Raw genomic sequence first — 20,759 nt, 5'->3', positions numbered from 1 at the left:
CCGTAATAGCTTGGTCTGGTTTTACTGTAAAAGGGAACTTTTGAACCATTAAAAACGACTGCGTGTTGTTTGTCTTCTCCAGTCATGTTATACAGCTCTTGAGCCTACATTCAAGTTGATTTTCACTTCCTTTTTATTTTTCACATCTCAATATGCTGGTTGCGACATGCTATGCGACTTATGATTGGTTGTTGACGTGTTTTATGTGAAAGTACATATGTGGGAGACAGATGGATTATGAGATAGAAAGGAAATGTGTAGGAGGAGAAAAGAAAGGAAAAGGTAGCATGAAAGAGAGCTGTTCTGACCTCCATGAAACGGGATATGCTCATAATGGCCTGATCCGTCTCATTGAAGACGTCCCGCCACGTAAATGCCGTTCCATGAGGACGCGTGTCCTCGGAGTGCTTGGACAAGAAGCTTATAACATCCTCCACGCTCCACTGAGTCTCAGCCAACTGGGCACTGAAGAAACTAGCAGTGGCATTGTTTCGAAGAAGCGTCTGCATTTGAAAGAACAAAGAAACGGAAATTAAAATTAGCTTCAACATTGGTAACCTCCAGCCAAATGGGGGCAGTAAAGAGCTAGGCAGATCATACCCGCATCAAATCCATTTCTTCACTGTTCTCCATGAAGTTCCAAACCTTTGGTCTGGCTTCTTCCCACATTCCGCCTAAATCTCGTAGAATTCCGAGTTCCTGAAATGTCTTGTTGACCTGGGAAAGAACAAAGATGTTAATCAAGAAATCATGGCAAGTACCATGCACATGGTTATTTTTTTTCCAGGATGGTTACCTCATGAATGATCTTCTGTGTTGCAGGGCTGTGTGGCGTGTAGAGGATCTTCCCCATCAGGAGAGGTTTCAATGCTCTCCAGATCATTCGAGAGATAGGACTGGCTTCCATGTTCTTCATCAAGTTGTTACAGTATAGAGCTAGAAGCACAATACATAAGATGATGCATTAAAGGACAATTTAGCATTCATTTAATGTTGCATGCTCCGCATCATATTGTACCACTATTGTGCAGTATGCTAGTATCATATTTCAAGCGCAATTAATTTTGTTTATGAAAAAGCATGATAATTTCTGTTGTAGATCAGGGATGTTAACTAAAACTAAAACTATAAAAAAGTGCTTATTTCATTGAAATAAAGCCGCAATAAAATAACATACATTTTATAGGGAAATTCTGTATTCATGTATTGATTTTTTTTTAAACATCAACCTGCCCTGAGACAGATTTTATGATATATCAAGATAATTAAATAATAAATATTATAAAACAAAATTACAAAATAAATGTTGCCTTGGCAATTAACTGAAATAAAATCTAAGTTAAAGTACTACAATTACAATAACCAAACATGAATTATAAAATAAATTAAAGCTAAAAAATAAAATAAAATAAAAATGATAAAAGGACAAAAAAAAATCCTAAAAATGAAAACAAAAGCTAATTCTAAATATTAATAAAAACTATATTAGTATATAAAAAATACTAAACACTATTGTAGCTTTGACGTACTGGTGGTGTTGTCATAGACTGAAACTGGTTCGTTATCACTGTCGTTGTGGCTGCCGAACAGCGCCTGGAAGTTGCTGTCCTCATACCAGTTGAGGGATTTGATCTTGAGGCCACCGCCTTCAGGGTGTCCACACACGATACGGGACACAGCCTGGTACATCAGACTCGGCGAGCCGGTGGCGTTTTCTGTCAGAAACAGGATCTCGTTTCGCAGGTCACTCCAGCTCCTCATACTGGCCAGCTGAAAGAATGACAGAGGATACAATTATAATCTTCAAGTCAAGAAGGCTGATACACAGGTTTCCGTTAGTTTGTTAAACAGGCGTGTCGGGTTTTATATTAAACTGGTGTATCTTTAAACAATTTGTTGACTTAAAAAAGGAAAATTCTGTCATCATTTATTCACCCTCGTGCAGATCCAAACCCATATGTTTTTATTTTTCCATGGAACACAGAAGGACACATGCTGAAAATGACTAATCACTCTCAGAGAGTTTCAAGCATCAAAAGTACTATAAAATTAGTTCAAACAACTTGCACACTATATCCAAATCTTTTAAAGCCATATAATAACAACTGTATTTGGAACAGAACAGAATTCAAGTCATTATTCACTGAAAATCTTTCCCCACAGCGGTTTGTGACCAAATCATTCAGACTGTTTTGGTAAACTAAATCAAATAACTCACAAATCCATAGGATCTTTGGAATATTAGTGCACAAGTAGTTTGAACTGCTATCATGATACTTTTATGCTGCTTTTGTGTCCTTTTTGAAGCATGAAATCTCCAGTTTCTATTCATTCTAATTGAAAAGAAGCGAAACAAGCGTCTCCAAAAAGTCATACCGTTTTTGAGGGTGAGTAAATAACATTAAGAATTTTAATTTTGGGAGAACTATCCCTGTAACATTTCATCAGAGAGAAAATTGTCAACTATTAGGAGAGATAATGTTAGTGTTTCATTATTCACTCCAGTGCAGGCTGTGTTTGCCTAATCCTTGACAGCTACTGTCATTGTGTAGCTCATGTTTAGATGTTTTACCCAACAATCCTGAATCCAGAAAGCCAGTGCCCCAAGGGCCTGACAAAACCCAACACAACTCGCTTTAGACAAACAAACCCTCCCATGAAAAGCTGGTTCTGCTTTTTCAACACACAAAGGGTTTTGTCAAACATAAAATAGAAGTCTATCATAAATGCATTTCTAGGCTGGGAGGTTTGCTTTTCGAGGTTGGCTGACAGGAAAAGAAATGTTATTCTGTGCTGGTCATGACATTTCACATAAAAAAAAAAAATTTCCCCCTGAGAACACTTTAATTTGTATTATAAATATTAAGTCTTCTATTTTCATTTTTTATTTTCATTTTAGTTTGTAGTCATTTTTTGTGATTTGTCGTATATTTTATTATTTTCATATTTCTTATTTTATTCTATTTAGTTTTTAATTATTTATTTAGTTAGTAATTTAATAAAACAAATTTAATTTAATTTAATTTCATAAAGTCACTAGCACTCTTAACATAAAAAAATCCTACGACAGAAAAAAAGTTAAAATTGCAACAGTATAAATAATTTGTAATAACTAAATTGAGTAATGAATATTTTTTGTAAGGCAAAAAGTGCGCTTCCTAGAAAACAACCTGTCTTAAGATCTGATGAAGTCTTTTTAGTACCTTGAGTAGAAGAACCAGCAGGCCTGCGCTGATGAGAAGAGGGATGAGGCTGCTAATGAACCAACTGAACCACAGGATTCCATTGTCCAATCCCATAATCCTCATGGTCTCCTTGAGCCGGGCCTCCTTCTCGTAGACGACGCCTTTGATGATGATGGCCACTGAGTACATCCAGGCCAGAGTCATGAAAAGCGGCATGGAACGGCTCATAATGCGAAGGAAACTACAGGAAAAAAGTTTATTTTTTTATTTTTTATACTTCCAACTTCCAACTGTTACAGAACATACTGAAAGATTAGCATGAAGCAGTCTTTTTACTGCAGGGGAAATAGTTTAAAGACAATCCTTCATAATTTGCTGTCTCTTTTATTCGATTAGGTTTATTTGCAGTGCAGTGGAATACTTACATATCATCTACATAACATGGATAAGGCATCTGTTGGATGTAAACACCAGTCTTCTCTTTGGTCCCAGTAACTGCTCTGATGATGCTGTGTTCAACTACATCCTGAAGGTAAGTAAATCCTCCCCAAATGTACCGCAAATCCTCAAACGGATCAGCCCTGGGACCGGGATCCCAATACCTGCCAACCAAAAAACACAATAAGCATGTGATTTCATAGCACACTATCTAGTTTCCATTACTGGGCATTTAAGAAAAGAAAACCCCAACTTACCCATCTTTAATCTTGTTTGTGCGCTCCACATTGTCGATGTCCATGCGGATCTTGTAATTGACATGTGGGGGAAGTTCAGAGCTGTTGGACTGAATGTCCAGAAACACAATTCCCGCCCAAAACTTTCTGTTATCCAGGAGACTCATGGACTCGTTCACCATTTTCTCCTCTGTGCTCACAGGTTCAAGTTTATCCAGGTTTACACACTGTGAAAAAAATAACACCATTCAGTCACAATGTGGCTTTATCTATTTATTGATAATGAGCTGACCTAAAATAATCTATTTGACCCGTAATAGCTTGGTCTGGTTTTACTGTAAAAGGGAACTTTTGAACCATTAAAAACGACTGCGTGTTGTTTGTCTTCTCCAGTCATGTTATACAGCTCTTGAGCCTACATTCAAGTTGATTTTCACTTCCTTTTTATTTTTCACATCTCAATATGCTGGTTGCGACATGCTATGCGACTTATGATTGGTTGTTGACGTGTTTTATGTGAAAGTACATATGTGGGAGACAGATGGATTATGAGATAGAAAGGAAATGTGTAGGAGGAGAAAAGAAAGGAAAAGGTAGCATGAAAGAGAGCTGTTCTGACCTCCATGAAACGGGATATGCTCATAATGGCCTGATCCGTCTCATTGAAGACGTCCCGCCACGTAAATGCCGTTCCATGAGGACGCGTGTCCTCGGAGTGCTTGGACAAGAAGCTTATAACATCCTCCACGCTCCACTGAGTCTCAGCCAACTGGGCACTGAAGAAACTAGCAGTGGCATTGTTTCGAAGAAGCGTCTGCATTTGAAAGAACAAAGAAACGGAAATTAAAATTAGCTTCAACATTGGTAACCTCCAGCCAAATGGGGGCAGTAAAGAGCTAGGCAGATCATACCCGCATCAAATCCATTTCTTCACTGTTCTCCATGAAGTTCCAAACCTTTGGTCTGGCTTCTTCCCACATTCCGCCTAAATCTCGTAGAATTCCGAGTTCCTGAAATGTCTTGTTGACCTGGGAAAGAACAAAGATGTTAATCAAGAAATCATGGCAAGTACCATGCACATGGTTATTTTTTTTCCAGGATGGTTACCTCATGAATGATCTTCTGTGTTGCAGGGCTGTGTGGCGTGTAGAGGATCTTCCCCATCAGGAGAGGTTTCAATGCTCTCCAGATCATTCGAGAGATAGGACTGGCTTCCATGTTCTTCATCAAGTTGTTACAGTATAGAGCTAGAAGCACAATACATAAGATGATGCATTAAAGGACAATTTAGCATTCATTTAATGTTGCATGCTCCGCATCATATTGTACCACTATTGTGCAGTATGCTAGTATCATATTTCAAGCGCAATTAATTTTGTTTATGAAAAAGCATGATAATTTCTGTTGTAGATCAGGGATGTTAACTAAAACTAAAACTATAAAAAAGTGCTTATTTCATTGAAATAAAGCCGCAATAAAATAACATACATTTTATAGGGAAATTCTGTATTCATGTATTGATTTTTTTTTAAACATCAACCTGCCCTGAGACAGATTTTATGATATATCAAGATAATTAAATAATAAATATTATAAAACAAAATTACAAAATAAATGTTGCCTTGGCAATTAACTGAAATAAAATCTAAGTTAAAGTACTACAATTACAATAACCAAACATGAATTATAAAATAAATTAAAGCTAAAAAATAAAATAAAATAAAAATGATAAAAGGACAAAAAAAAATCCTAAAAATGAAAACAAAAGCTAATTCTAAATATTAATAAAAACTATATTAGTATATAAAAAATACTAAACACTATTGTAGCTTTGACGTACTGGTGGTGTTGTCATAGACTGAAACTGGTTCGTTATCACTGTCGTTGTGGCTGCCGAACAGCGCCTGGAAGTTGCTGTCCTCATACCAGTTGAGGGATTTGATCTTGAGGCCACCGCCTTCAGGGTGTCCACACACGATACGGGACACAGCCTGGTACATCAGACTCGGCGAGCCGGTGGCGTTTTCTGTCAGAAACAGGATCTCGTTTCGCAGGTCACTCCAGCTCCTCATACTGGCCAGCTGAAAGAATGACAGAGGATACAATTATAATCTTCAAGTCAAGAAGGCTGATACACAGGTTTCCGTTAGTTTGTTAAACAGGCGTGTCGGGTTTTATATTAAACTGGTGTATCTTTAAACAATTTGTTGACTTAAAAAAGGAAAATTCTGTCATCATTTATTCACCCTCGTGCAGATCCAAACCCATATGTTTTTATTTTTCCATGGAACACAGAAGGACACATGCTGAAAATGACTAATCACTCTCAGAGAGTTTCAAGCATCAAAAGTACTATAAAATTAGTTCAAACAACTTGCACACTATATCCAAATCTTTTAAAGCCATATAATAACAACTGTATTTGGAACAGAACAGAATTCAAGTCATTATTCACTGAAAATCTTTCCCCACAGCGGTTTGTGACCAAATCATTCAGACTGTTTTGGTAAACTAAATCAAATAACTCACAAATCCATAGGATCTTTGGAATATTAGTGCACAAGTAGTTTGAACTGCTATCATGATACTTTTATGCTGCTTTTGTGTCCTTTTTGAAGCATGAAATCTCCAGTTTCTATTCATTCTAATTGAAAAGAAGCGAAACAAGCGTCTCCAAAAAGTCATACCGTTTTTGAGGGTGAGTAAATAACATTAAGAATTTTAATTTTGGGAGAACTATCCCTGTAACATTTCATCAGAGAGAAAATTGTCAACTATTAGGAGAGATAATGTTAGTGTTTCATTATTCACTCCAGTGCAGGCTGTGTTTGCCTAATCCTTGACAGCTACTGTCATTGTGTAGCTCATGTTTAGATGTTTTACCCAACAATCCTGAATCCAGAAAGCCAGTGCCCCAAGGGCCTGACAAAACCCAACACAACTCGCTTTAGACAAACAAACCCTCCCATGAAAAGCTGGTTCTGCTTTTTCAACACACAAAGGGTTTTGTCAAACATAAAATAGAAGTCTATCATAAATGCATTTCTAGGCTGGGAGGTTTGCTTTTCGAGGTTGGCTGACAGGAAAAGAAATGTTATTCTGTGCTGGTCATGACATTTCACATAAAAAAAAAAAATTTCCCCCTGAGAACACTTTAATTTGTATTATAAATATTAAGAAAAAGTCTCAAGTGTGTCTCCATTTAATCTGACTGCTGTCTAAGAGAATCAAATAAAACATTATTATTGATTTTTCTTTCCTACAGGTGCATTTTCACTTCTTGAGTCAACTTGAATCTTGAGAGAAAGAGAAATAGAAAGTGTGTTTTGTAGGCAGTAAGCAGTAGGTTAGTATTTCGAGCACATCCACCTAGTAGAGAATTGCTTCTCCCGGTCATTCATTTTTGAAGCAGGTGTGGTGTACGGCATACAACTGTGCAGGATAAAACCATGTGAGCCTTACGGATCTGACTCAGCAAGCAAACAAGTCACGTGCCACTAATTTTGTGTAAAAGTGCACAGAGAATGGAGGGCGGAGGGTGCAACAGATGTCCTACTGCAAAAACAAAACACTCTCACAGAGGGGGAGGGAGCAAGAAATCAAGAAGGAATAATGAGCCATCTAAACTTCACAAAGCTGTACAGAGAAAAGTTGCATGCAATTACTAAGTTCCATAATAAATAGAATAAACTCATACTATTTCAAATATGCTGATTTGGTGCACAATTAACTTTTTGCTGCTTAATATTTTTTGGAAATCGTGATACACAACCAAAATGCTGCGGCAAGCAAACTTTTTCAGAAATTGATCAAAAGTGACATCAAAGACATTTATAATCTTACAAAAGATCTCTATTTCAAATAAACGAAATATCTTTTCATCAAAGAATCTTATAATAGTAAGCAGCATAACTGTTTTCAACATTAATAGTAACAGAAAATGTTTCTTGAGCAGCAAACCAGCATATTAGAATAATTTCTGAAGAATAATGTGACACTGAAAACTAGAGTAATGAAAATGCTTTTTGCACTTCATCTAGTCTCATACCAACACATTGAAAGGTTACTGGAATTCACCATCCGTCTCAAACGTGAAAGTGAGCCAGCAAACTAGACAGTGGGTTGAGTTTAATGCTCCATTCACTTAGACTCCTAGCCAAAGGTTTCCCTCTCATTTGAGCAGAAAACAGAGGGGCTTTTGTATGATCAAACAGGTCATGAACGCCCATCTCACTGTGTTAAGAAAACGTCTTTCTTGCGGTTTTTGGATACTGACTGCTGAGTAGATTGTGTTACTCTCTCTCTGGATGCTTGTTCAGCTGTGCTTGGCTGGGAGCTAAACCAACATTCTCTTCCTCCCGCTGTGCAGTGCTACAGCTGGCAAACGAGACACTACCGAACCCATCGACACATACAGGCCCAGTGCGACACCTTTACTGCTGCGTCACCTTTACTTGTTCTCGCCGTTAAATGTCACTTTCACTCTCTTGGGATGATTTTAGAGCCTTACTGTGTGCTGGTTGTTTTAAATATGATAGACAACTCTCACATGCAGTTGTTTGACAGTTCACAGGACTGCTCAGGATTGTTCTACCTTTTCTGTAGTGATAAACTCATAGACTTTAATGATAAGTGAATAATATGAAGTCTACCTCAACAGCCAGTGATCCCAGGCTTTCCAGAAGGTTGTCTGTAGCTTTGGCAACTAGACGGACGTCAGTGGCATTAGTCCACATGTCTGACTGTAAAAAGCAGAGAAAAGATTTCAATAAATACACTTATTGGGGAAAAAAATATATAAATTCAGCTTTTATCACAGCAATCAATTATATTTTAAAGTATATTAAAACAGAACACCAATATTAGAAGTTGAAATAATATCTCACAATATTACAGTTTTCCTGTATTTTTGATCAAATAAATATAGCCTTGATGACCACAAGAGACTCCATTAAAAAACATTTAAAAAATCGTACCGATCCCAAACTTTTGACTTTTGGCAGTGTTCATACATACATAACAAATATAATAAAGTAGTAGTGTATATGTTTTTTAATTTATTTATATAATTTACATTTTGTTTTACTTTACATTAGATAAAATATAAACTTATATATGCTATAAAATTATGTTTTATATTTTTATATATTTAAAATAAAAAATTGTATATATATTTTATATATTGTATGTGTGTGTGTGTATATATATATAAAAACTCAGTGTTTGTAAAAAATGAAACACTGTTTTAATTTTTGTTTTAAATTACGTTGTTACATTAGATAACTATAACGAAATATTATAATATGCATAAACAGGTTATGTCATTTAAAGATAAAGTTTAGGTCATTTACAATATTGTGTGTCACTCGGTTTATATGGCTGTTAAATTAAATCTAGTTGCTCGTGATAGTTTTTGTATCTAATTTGCATGTCTGTAAATGATCAGAGAACCATAAAAGTTACACAAGGCCATATTCATTTCATGCATTCTACATGCCATCAGCCAGCGAAATAAAACTAAAATGATATATTTATCTGGTTTTCCACTGCATTTCACTTCCAAGAATCCCAATGATGAGTCAAAATCATCTTTCGTTGACCAGTGTGATCTATGAGCAGTGGAAGAGGGGAGGACTCTATTGCACTGCTTTAGGTGATAAGATGATACCTCTGTCACCATCAGACACAAGGTGGGGGAATTTATTAAGCAATAGTTTAATTTACACCCTTTCCTGACAACAAAGCCACCCCATCTGGACTCATCCAGAGCTCTAGACTGGCCATTTACATTTGTCTACAGTAAAACCACTTGTGTCCTCTGCAACACAAAACAAATTATGTATAATCTGGACACTCTTATGAAATTAACAAAGTTTAGTTATGGTGCTAAATGGTAGAATGTAAAAATTTGAATTGCATATAGAAAATTAAGTGTCTTTTAGGACCATTAGGATTTTTTGCACAGTGAAATTATTTTCTTGACTATTAAAAATAAAAGTGTTTAACTTAACTTTTTTTTTTTTTTTTTTTTTTAGCTTTTTTTTAAATTACTCTCTTTTTTAAATTACTCTCAATTATGTTTCTCAATCTCATGTTATTATTTTGACCCTTAAAAATTACCATTTAAAATATATAGAAATAGAAATGTATTATTGAAATAAATAATAATAAATATTGTAATACTGAAATAAATAATAATAATAATAATAATTTCACCCCCCCAAAAAATGAAATTGTATTACTATTATTATTTTATGTTTTTTCTTTTCTTTTGAGTGGAATTTATGACATGGACATATTTTTTATTACATTATGATAATTTTAAGTATTTCTAATAATTTAATATTAAATATTATATGGTAATGCCATTTATTTGTTTATTAATTATTAAAAAACATGTATCAAATCTGTTCATTTTGATTAACTGTACTATGTTTCTTACCCTAATAGGTTTGAGGAAATCCAAGTTGGACTTGAAGTGTCTCTCGGCCTGGTCTAGCCAGCTATTGGGAGCGCTGCAGATGAGGTCTTGGGTGAATCTCGCCACCCTTTCGTCTGGGATGCTCACAAAATCCTCAAGTGTGGTGGTGCTACACATGTCTCTCAGATGGACGCCAAAACCTTTGATCAGCACCTGAAACATGAGGAGCATCGGTGATAAGCAGTAGGAGTAAGAGCAGACAAAAAGTGTTCATGTGATCTGTGAGGGGTTTTGGAGATAGAAGGGGACAGAGCTGTTCATATGACCCATGAGTTTGTTATCAGGACAGGGGCATTATAAGGCACTTAGACTAGATGCCTTGAATACACATTGAGAGGGTACATTAGGGTAAAACTAGGCTGCCTATGGTCATTTATGAGGACTGTAGATTGTGTAATGCCCCGAGGGCATGTCACACGGCTAACAGCTGTTGATTTACAAACAAAAATCAAGTTGCATGCTGGTTTCCTCTCTTTAACTGATTCCTAGCAGCAATTTAGCAGCATGTGTGGGGTAAACTATCAAAAAGGACCTAGAAACTATGACCGTGGTCGCCGTGATTTTGCTAAGTAAGTCATGTTCCTGAATCAACATCTTTTGTTGATCCTGGATCTACATTACTGTCCTAAAAAACAGACTTAACCTAATCCCTACCCCTAAACCTAACCTTACCCATAATTTATTCCTAAAATCAGTGTGAAATGATAGCTGATTAACAAGGGTGTAGAAGCATCTAACCCTGATTGTAAGCCTAAAACTGACATTTCCTGAAAAGATATCCCTCAATTCTGATTGGTTATTTGGAATGTTGTTCCAGAATCAACAAGGATGTTGATCCAGGAACATGTTGCACTTGGTGAAATCACGCTCACCCTATGACCATGCCTTCCAAACTGTATGCAGTGTAATTACAGTAGAGCAAGTGTGAGGTTTGGGTCTTTGGGCATGGAAGAAGTGGGTCAGTGGAGAACCTAAATAGTAATGGACACCATTTATGCTTCAAAATAATGCTTTCAGTGCTCACCTTTTCAAGATTCACATCAGCTTTCAGAATATTCTGCACATAATTATGGGAAAAGGAGGCGTTTTGCTGGAGGAACGTCGAAAGGGTTTCATTTTCACGCAGGAAGTCCTTCAGCTTGAAACCTAAGGACAAACATACCACTTTAGTGTGTGCGTGTTAAGCAGTGTTTCACAAAACCACCATACAATGGCTGTAGTTATCAGTTTTCAGCAATTTGAACAGACTTTTAATTTCAGAAGACCCGCCCCCACATTTAAGGATTAATGTTTTTGGAAACGCACCCCATTTTCCATTAGTTTACATTTACATCGCATTCTTACAAAACCTCAAACTTTTATTCGGAGTACATGCGCTCACTTGCTGGAATTTAGAGCTGTTCATTCAGGTGTGGAGCCTTTGAGAATGTTAACTACACACTCGTGTGCTCTCCTTAAATTTCATTCCTCTTTCAAGGTTCATGTCTGAGCAGGCCGGCAAGTGCGTTCACCTGGGCGTGGAAAGAAACATCGACTGATTCATCGTGTGATTCCACAAACAATGTACAGGGAGTCTAGTTGCCTCAATATTCTGGAATTTAAAACAGGGGTTGAAGTAGTCCACACAAATCCAGAAAAATTGGACAGACTTGTGTGAGACTCCCCTTCCTTCCTGAAATCTGTGGCATCACACTATCATTCATAAGTTTGATAATGATAATGCAATTCCTTAATCATATGTACATTTTTTACATTATCTGATCAATATGACAAATCACAATCGAAACAAAAATCCTAAAATGCAGAGATGGATCTGCTGAAAGTCAAAGTCTGGTCAGATTGAAAGTTTTTCAGATCCCTTTTTTGATGGAAATGCCTAAGTGGGGTCAAGTCTGTAAATTTGGGGACATCTCTCATGTTGCTCGACAGTAGAAACCCCATCTCCAATCCATACGCCTAAAGTTATACCTGATGTGTATGGAAAAGTGTAGCCATTCACACCTAGCTAACAACTACCTCTGATAACCCTCACCCGGAGAAGCCCAACTGTCTCCATGTCTTCCATCTGTGCTGTTCATGGAAACAAAGGCTGGAAGTGTGTTCGTTGCTAGGGAGGGGCAAAGCCCCAGGAGGTGGCAGATTCCTGAACTATTCAATCGCTTCCCCGCTAATCATTCTTTTGAAAAGAGGGTAAAGGGAGAGAAATAGGGGAGTAAAATGGGGTCTGAAAAGACATGTGCAGGGACCTTCTGTAAAGCCATGGCCAATTACATCTGTTAGGCCTTTTTAGAGAGTACAGGTATATGCAAGCATAAAATGAGATACGTAATACTGGGGTTTCCAAAACCCTTAATCCAGTTCTCAAACAGTTTTAACTGTTGTCTTGAAATTTACTCTGACATTCAAAAGTTTGGGGTTGGTAAGATTATTTTTTTTATGTATTTGAAAGTTTCTTATGCTCACAAGACTGTATTTTATTTGATTAAAAATTGTGAAATATTATTATTATTTAAAATAATACTTTATATATATATTTTAAATGTTATTTATTCCTGTGATGACAATTAATGACAATTAGTGCTGAATTTTCAGCATCGTTACTCCAGTCTTCAATGTCACACGGTCCTTCAGAAATCATTCTAATATGCTGATTTCATCAAGAAACATCTTATTATCATCAGTGTTGAAAACAGTTGTTCTGGAAACTGATTCTTCAATGAATAGAAAGTTCAAAAGAACAGCATTTATTTAAAACAGAAATCGTTTGTAACATCATAAGTGTATTTACTGTCACTTTGAGCCACTTTAAAGCATCCTTGCTGAATAAAAGTATAAATTTCTTGCAAACAAAATTTTAATGACCCCAAACTTTTGAACAGTAGTGTACCTTCATGAGTTTTTTTTTTTTTGCAGAAAGTTCACAAACCATCTAAGTGGTAGTGATCAGGACAGCTATGTGAATATACAAGTAATTTGCTCAACTCAACCCTCAATAACCAAAGAGAAAACCAGTACCATTTTCTTTGGCCATTACAACAATTAGCATCATATTTTGGGCGTGATGTTTTTCCTAAACACTATAACCCATTATGAGGCTAATGTGAAGCAGCTATTTAAAGCTCTTTGTGAATTCAGCATCACAGCTAATCATAGCAAATGATCAAGGTGTGAATGGGTTCAAGCCATAAATATAACCTAAACCCAGAGAACTCAACTCTTTCATGTCTGTTGCCATTAGTTGTAATCAAAAGAGGAGAGTAAAGACAAAAATGCATGAGATCGCAGCATGCGGATGCCACGACAAGCCCCACAATGACTGGATGGCGAGTTCAAAGCATTCCTATTTTCATACACGACAGTGTGAGACACAATAATGAAGCTTTAATTGAACAGGTGGACTGACATGGCTCTTTTTCCTCAAGACTTTCTGAACTCTTTTCTGAAGGTGTATTACAGTTAACTGTGGATTTAGGTCAGTTTTTTTGGACCATTTAAGCCTGTTTTTGTCTGTACAGCTATGAAAACAATTAAGTCATCTCCCCATTTCACTCTGCCACAGATCTAATGTAATCATACTTCACTTTTTGGTAAATACAGTCTATATATTGTTACTGCAGACATTCTGTGATGGCGTCTGTGCAACCTTTTCTCCATTAGGCAGAGAAATACAATTAAAGCTCACTTAGCGTGAGAAGAGAAGTCTGTGAACGGGAAGAGACAATTCACGCTGTATACCCAGCACACACTAAGTGAATAGGGCAGGTAATGCTAGAGGGCTGGATTCTGGGATGTGTGTGCGTATTTACACCCACACTAGCCCTGAAAGTGACTTGCCATGGCTTGTATGAAAGGCTTGATCCTTCAGTCAGCCACCCACTCCCTCCTCTCCCAGTGGAAAAATCGCAACAAATCCTCAAAGACTGATGGGCATCAACCTTTCGCTTATATATTTACAAGGATTAACTGATAATTCAAATGAGTCACTTCATGCTAGGAGAAGTGTTTGGTGAAAAGGGCAAAAAACATGACATAGTTCAGCCAAAAATGAAAAACATGCCATTTATGCACTCTTATGTCATTGCAAACCCACATGACTCTGTTTCCCTGGTGGAACGTAAAAAGGAACAAGCTAAAATATAAGTATTTAAGTCATTTATTACTAAAAAAACTAAGCTTCAGGGCTCAAATTGCATATTCAAACTTGATGAAAATATAAGTTATATGATTTTAGAAGATTTGGAATACAGCACACAAGTCATATGGATTACTAATGTTTTTTGTCCTTTTTAGAGGTTGGTCACTTTATGGAGAAGAGCAGCATTTGATGTTTGGAAACACATGAGGACGAACTGTTTTCATTCTAGGCAATTCTGTACTCACCAGCTGTGTTGTTTTGCATGACTTTCACTGCACTGATAAGCTCCTTGAATCCATCTAAGCTCTTGTCATTTTGACTGTATAGTAAGATCTTCTTGGCATCAGAAAACAGGCGTGAGATTCTGAAAAAGAAATCAGAATTGCTTACAAATTGCATGCATGGTCTTGTATTACACGTAATTGGCCATATTATAGTGTTATTTCGAAATCTTCAGCTGTAGGCAACAACTTACATGGAATCGTTGAAGTTTCCGACGACTCCTGGAGATTCCCCAGGGGTTGGGTGTCGGAAGCAGGGATTGTTGGCATTGCAGATGATGCCCTGGATCCAGGGCAGGGTGCCTGCTGAGGGCATGGCTTTGTTGGGAAAGTGACCTGTAACAAATGAAGGGAGACTAAATGAAATACCTCATTGAAGAGGGTTGAAAAGAGAGTTTCCACATTAAGAGCAGCAGAAGAGAAAGTGTACACGATAAAACCAGCATAATCAAGACACTGGCATAGAGTGATGATATCAGAAAACGTTCCAGTAAAACCATAATCTGTCTTGTTTTTCCCCCCCCCAGATAATGCATCTTTGACTTCAAAAGTGCATTTACTTCATATATGACAAGTGATCCTGATAATGGGAGTTCTAGATACAGTGCAGATACATTATCAGATTGATATCCAACTGCATGATGTTCCGGATGAGATTTTCGTTATTTCTACATCCCAGTGCTGTGGCCCATCCCCATATACAGTACAAATAATTGACATGTACCCTTAGACTGCCTTATCTTCCCACAGACCTAAAAATCACCAGCAAACATCTGACTGTCCATCCCTGGAGGATGCGTATCCTATGAGGGGACCTTATCGAGTGATTACCTAAGCAGTATATGTGACCTATGTCCCCTCACAGACTCACTGTTATTTATAATGAGTCAAATATGCAGGTCTGCTATCAGCCAACCTTAAGACTGCCAGCTGCTCCACTGCTGAGCACAGCAAAGATAATACTTAAAGCATGAAATCAATTCAGGGGCTATTTGTTCAATTCCTCATATATTTATTTAATTTAAAATAATTTATAACAGGATGAACCTCAAAATATCTATCAAGAACATAATTGGGTCATAATATCAAAAGAAAAAAATAACAAATTATATGTAATGTTTTTAATGTTATCAAGCACAAGTTCCCGTTACATTAATGTAAAAACATCACATTTTCTATTATATAGAAAAACTATTATTTTTTTCAATTTTAATAAGTTAAAAAAGTATGTATCATGGTAATGTTTGTCCTACTCCTTTTAATTTATGTTGAATTTAATTTAAAAAGTCATTACAGTTTTTTTTACATGAAAAGCGCATTCTTGTAAAATACTGTAATGCAAGATTTCTTTTAATTAAGTCATTATAAAAATAAATTGTCAAAAATATAACAATACAAAAAAATCTTAAATATTTTGTTTAATGTAATAATTTCCTTATGATGCAAAAAACCCCAGCAATTTTAAGTGCCCTGTAAACACAAGATTATGTGGAAGAAAACATTTCACCTAAAAAAAAAAAAAAAGAATATATATATATATATATATAATTAGTTTTATTCATCTACTTAATCTTGTGTTTACAGCAGTAGTAAATTGTCAAAAATATCACAAAACAAAAAATTCTTATATTTTTGTGGAATATAATAATTTCCTTTATACATATACCTATATATTAGGTAAATGTTTCATTTATCCACATAATCTTGTATTTAAAGCCTTAGGCAACTTAATATTGCTGGTTTTGAAGTCTTACAATTGATACCTACATGATGGACATTGTTCTTTCTGTCCATTTAATCACTTCACAAAGAGAGGTTGCAACATGCCTGTACTCGCATATGACAAATCAATTTGTCCATAAGCACACTCCAGACTTTGGGAGAAGTGAAATTATACACAGGATCTCCTATTTCCTGTATAAACCAAAGCGGTAGCACACAGACACATTTGCACGTCAACAAGATCTCATGACAAAGGCTCAACGTTCCAGAAAGAAGAACAGAAAGTTCACAATCTCACAAAATCGTATCTGTATTGTAGTATGCCTTTTCAAATGCCACTAGTCAAGGATTGTGTTTTGAATTCCTGGCTAGTATACAGCTTGGCATGAGTAGCATTACTCAGAGCATGGTGACATCTAAACTTTATCTATTAGAAAGCCAATCAAGCACAATAAAAACTATAAAACAAGAAATAATGATAGACTGATGACCGCATTTATTAGCTGAATTATTAGCTGGTTTGTTCAAAATCACTGCACTATCAGATAACTAGCTAATATTAAAATATAGACCATTTTGTGCTTGTTTGTGCCCTAAAATGCAGAAATAGTGGTCACTTTGTCTACAGGGCACTATTTAAATCTCGACATGCTCCTGATAGCATCACCCTATCTTTATACACATCATGTGTGACTGACAGAACACCGATTACTTCAGTTATTATTGTGAACTCATAAACACCCTGCAAGTTTGACACATCTGATAATGATACACCATAAAACGAAACGTGCGTTTTTGCCCCATGTGCACCATGTATTTAGGTTATGCAGTGCAATTAATATGCAGAGGTTGCATTGCAAAAGTTGTTTTGCATGCAACATGTGGAAGCCATTTAGTTTTCCAATGCCATGCCAGGAATTGAATGTTACAAAACAGGATAAATGCTGCATTGTGTAGACACATCACAACACCGCTACTTCAGTGTTTTCTCTCTTTTCACAGGTGCAAAACTGAGGAGTATACTTACATTCATGTTGCTCATAAGGCGGGTAGTTCAACCTCACAGCTATCAGGATGAAGAAAATAAAGAGAGGCCACACAATCTCCGTCAGCAGTTGGAGCTGAACATGTCAAACACAAAAGGACAAAAACAGTCAGTGTTTTCTGCAAAGTGCAGACACTGGAGACCATCTTTGGCCCCGGTGAAACATGACTAATAGAGTTCTCAGGAAAAAAGCTCTCAAGTCTCTAATGTCTAAGGTAAGGGCTTCTGGTGTGTAGTGTCATGAAGGGCAGGTTTTTATTAACAACATTTATTATTAATACATGACAGGGCATCGATCAGACCCTCCAGATATAGTATAACAGCAGAGAGGAACATCCACTGGGATCATGGCATGTCTACATAGATCAAATGGGGAATGAAACCCATCTGACCACTCGTTCTCCATTTAGCACTTTTGTGGGTAATGCTTATTTTAAACCATAAAAATTTTAATTAATCAGTATTGTACTGTTTCAAGCCATTAAACTATAGAAAATTAAATCAAGCACTGAATTTTTTTTGAAGTTTTTGTATTATGGAACAAGACATTTTGGAAGTACCTTGTAAATATACACATTACAGTACCATGTTATACTACAAAATACCATAGTATGGTACAACCAAAGTGCTTTTTGTAATGGTTTAAAGAGTAATATACCCTATTTTGAGGAGATGGAGATTTGAATTCTATGTCTGTCTGTATTTGCATCACTTTTACTTCTAGAAGAGCAACATAAATATTGTTTGCGTGAGCAGTGACCTGAGAATCATAGTATAACAGCATTCTGTATTGAAATGATGTAAAAATGGCTTACTTAATATGTGGATTGTTATGGACTGTGAACAGCTCAAGATTCTAGAATTATACTATAAGGAATGAAGAGCTTTCATAACGATAACATTTTTTACATAACGTGTAACATGTTATGCATAAAATTATATTTGCATTTGAATTAATGTTATTCTTGTTTATGATGGCATATTAAAAAACTATTAGAAAACCTGAAATATACACCTATATATACTAAATCTGTTGTCCTTACTGTTTGTCTCCTTCTGTAGGTGAAGTTCTTCCACAACAGCAGACCCAGCTGAGTGGAGATAGACATCTTCACTCGGGTCCCTCTTCACGCTCAGCTCTCAACTGCAATGACACAGCGGAGACATGCGGAGTGAAAAAGGCATCCAGCAGCGAACAACAGAGCAGCTCAAAAGTCCAGGACAAAGTGCAGCCCTCCTATCTGACTCTCTGCTGCTCGCTCACGTCTTCCCTTTTCATCTCTCCTCTCCTGCCCCGTTTTAGGAAAGGCCAACCTTTTATTTTTTCCCAGAATTCCTGGAAGTGGTGGACCTTGTAGTGTCAGAAAATCATCAAGCAAGGAATTTCATAGGTCATTAGGGTCTCTGGGGTAGGTAGCTTCACTCTTAATGGCCACGTTTGATCAAAGAGCTTTAAAATGCACAGATTTGCTGGAAGTCAGGGAGAGAATCATAGTGCCCTTGCTCTGTGCTAACGAAGCTATTCAAATGCGAAAAGGGTCCAGACATTCTTGAGTGATCTTCATCTAGCGCTTACATTGTTCTCACTGTCTGACCCCTTCAGTGATTTAATCAGGTAAACCAAAACAGAAATGATCAGGTTTGTGATGAGCTTGGATGGAAACATAACTTATGCCTGTAAAGCTTGACATAAGAAATAATAGGATTTTTTTTAATGGAATAGTTTATTGAACCTTTAGACAAAATATTACAAAAAGTAAAGTAAAATCAGGACAATGTTCATGCTGGCCCTTCCAAACCCCAGCACCAGAGACTTGTGAGAATATTTAGGTTATTCTTTATCATCATGCACAGATCAGGATAGAACATGACTGTCCCTATGACAAATACAAACTGCTTTCTATGCGTTTTTATATATACAATTCATCTGGTCATTAACTATTAATTCCAGGCATTTCCCGTTATGTTCAGCTGAAATGCTTGAGGCTGCATTTCACTCTTGAGAATTCAGACAGCTTTTCCTTCCCAGCAACTTGCGCATTATGTCTTCCACTATTACAGATGCTGGTGGTAAAAGCTTTCATATAGATAAGTGTAAAAATGTTTTCTTTTTCATTTTTCATGTTTTAAACATCCATTTCCACTCATTTAGCTTGGCACAGTAAGTTCTGTTATGTCTACTTAATTGTATAAGTTTTCCGCATTTCAACCAATTTTTTTTTCATCTGTAATTCAATTCAATTCCAGGTTGTGGATTTGTCATCACTTTGATTTTCCTTAATACTTTAAGGCACTTAAACAGGTTTTCGTGTTTTTACAGTGTAGTTTTGTTTTTTACACATTGATACCTGTACCTTTGTCTGTCTTGTTCATTGTTCTGTTGCGTTTCTCTTACAGCACTTCTGGTCTTTCTATCCGCTGATAAAGAAACACACGTTGTCACCTTTTGCTATTTTGGTGTTATTTTTGCTTTTTAAAAAACGTCAGGTTTTGTTTCTGAAGCTTACAGCTGTTCTTCAGTTAAATAATAACTACGTGTCGCACAATTTTATCTGAAGTGTTACTTTAATTTAAAAAAAAAACCGAATGAACTTTAATTCAATGATTTCCTTTGACAACGTTTACTCTCTTGTCATAAACACTAAAATATTGTCATGGTATTTGTATTGTTTTCAATAATATGCCACCTGAAACGTTGCGTTTGCCGTCCATTCTCTACAGAACATTAAAAACACATAAACAATGTTAAAGAAGACGAAGCATAAGTATATCTTACCAGACAGCTGATGGCCTATGATGGACATTCACTGTAATCCCAATGAATCGGATGTATATTCTCTGTGTTCTCTGACGCCGGAGTCGGTCGGTGGTTCTCGTGTGAAGGAGCATCTGAAGGTTTTGAAGTGGTTTTATAGCGAATCCGCTCTGAGCGCCGGGGTTACTGTCGGTCATCCAGTGTGCTGCACATTTTAACTCGGTCTGGATCAACACGTGGAGCCCAAAACAGCTCTTAAACGGCATAACTGCAAACATCTGCTGACATACCAGCGCCATGAAAACAACACAGGGATAAACCATGCCTCTTCTACTGGTGTTTGGGAAAATATGACATTTTGTTTGCTTTTTAATAGCCATAAATGACAGAATCTTATTTGAAAGAGTTATTACATAGATGATGAAAAAGTATTTTTTATGCAGTCTGGGGTCTTAAAAGCAAGCAATCTGGCATATTAAAA

The 20,759-nt window shown here is 36.5% G+C and overlaps 1 protein-coding gene across 4 annotated transcripts in view; it reads right to left on the bottom strand.

Moving 5' to 3' along the window:
• The window catches only part of abca1b (ATP-binding cassette, sub-family A (ABC1), member 1B), a 37,765-nt gene extending 17,372 nt beyond the window's left edge, over positions 1 to 20,393 (bottom strand). The window contains exons 1-14 of one of the 4 annotated variants that reach the window (XM_016274691.1): positions 18,567 to 18,757; positions 17,506 to 17,599; positions 14,951 to 15,092; positions 14,721 to 14,839; positions 11,365 to 11,486; positions 10,302 to 10,493; positions 8,512 to 8,601; positions 5,700 to 5,940; positions 4,967 to 5,106; positions 4,771 to 4,887; positions 4,479 to 4,673; positions 3,881 to 4,086; positions 3,611 to 3,787; positions 3,204 to 3,426 (exon numbers count right to left, since the gene is read on the bottom strand). In XM_016274691.1, the coding sequence (XP_016130177.1) occupies positions 3,204 to 3,426; positions 3,611 to 3,787; positions 3,881 to 4,086; positions 4,479 to 4,673; positions 4,771 to 4,887; positions 4,967 to 5,106; positions 5,700 to 5,940; positions 8,512 to 8,601; positions 10,302 to 10,493; positions 11,365 to 11,486; positions 14,721 to 14,839; positions 14,951 to 15,092; positions 17,506 to 17,599; positions 18,567 to 18,632 (2,124 nt within the window). In that variant the 5' untranslated portion in view covers positions 18,633 to 18,757. Of the gene's footprint in view, positions 1 to 308; positions 504 to 600; positions 718 to 796; positions 937 to 1,529; positions 1,786 to 3,203; positions 3,427 to 3,610; positions 3,788 to 3,880; positions 4,087 to 4,478; positions 4,674 to 4,770; positions 4,888 to 4,966; positions 5,107 to 5,699; positions 5,941 to 8,511; positions 8,602 to 10,301; positions 10,494 to 11,364; positions 11,487 to 14,720; positions 14,840 to 14,950; positions 15,093 to 17,505; positions 17,600 to 18,566; positions 18,758 to 20,299 lie in introns of those variants that run through there. The other 3 variants (XM_016274689.1, XM_016274688.1, XM_016274690.1) reach the window with 3 other exon arrangements.
• Between the last annotated feature and the right edge of the window lie 366 nt (positions 20,394 to 20,759).

The sequence above is a fragment of the Sinocyclocheilus grahami genome, unplaced genomic scaffold (assembly GCF_001515645.1).
Source record: "Sinocyclocheilus grahami isolate Dianchi unplaced genomic scaffold, SAMN03320097.WGS_v1.1 scaffold89.1, whole genome shotgun sequence".
In the NCBI taxonomy this organism is placed as follows: domain Eukaryota; kingdom Metazoa; phylum Chordata; class Actinopteri; order Cypriniformes; family Cyprinidae; genus Sinocyclocheilus; species Sinocyclocheilus grahami.
The sequence above is the reverse complement of the archived record's forward strand: the minus strand, read 5'-3'. Positions and strand labels throughout refer to the sequence as shown.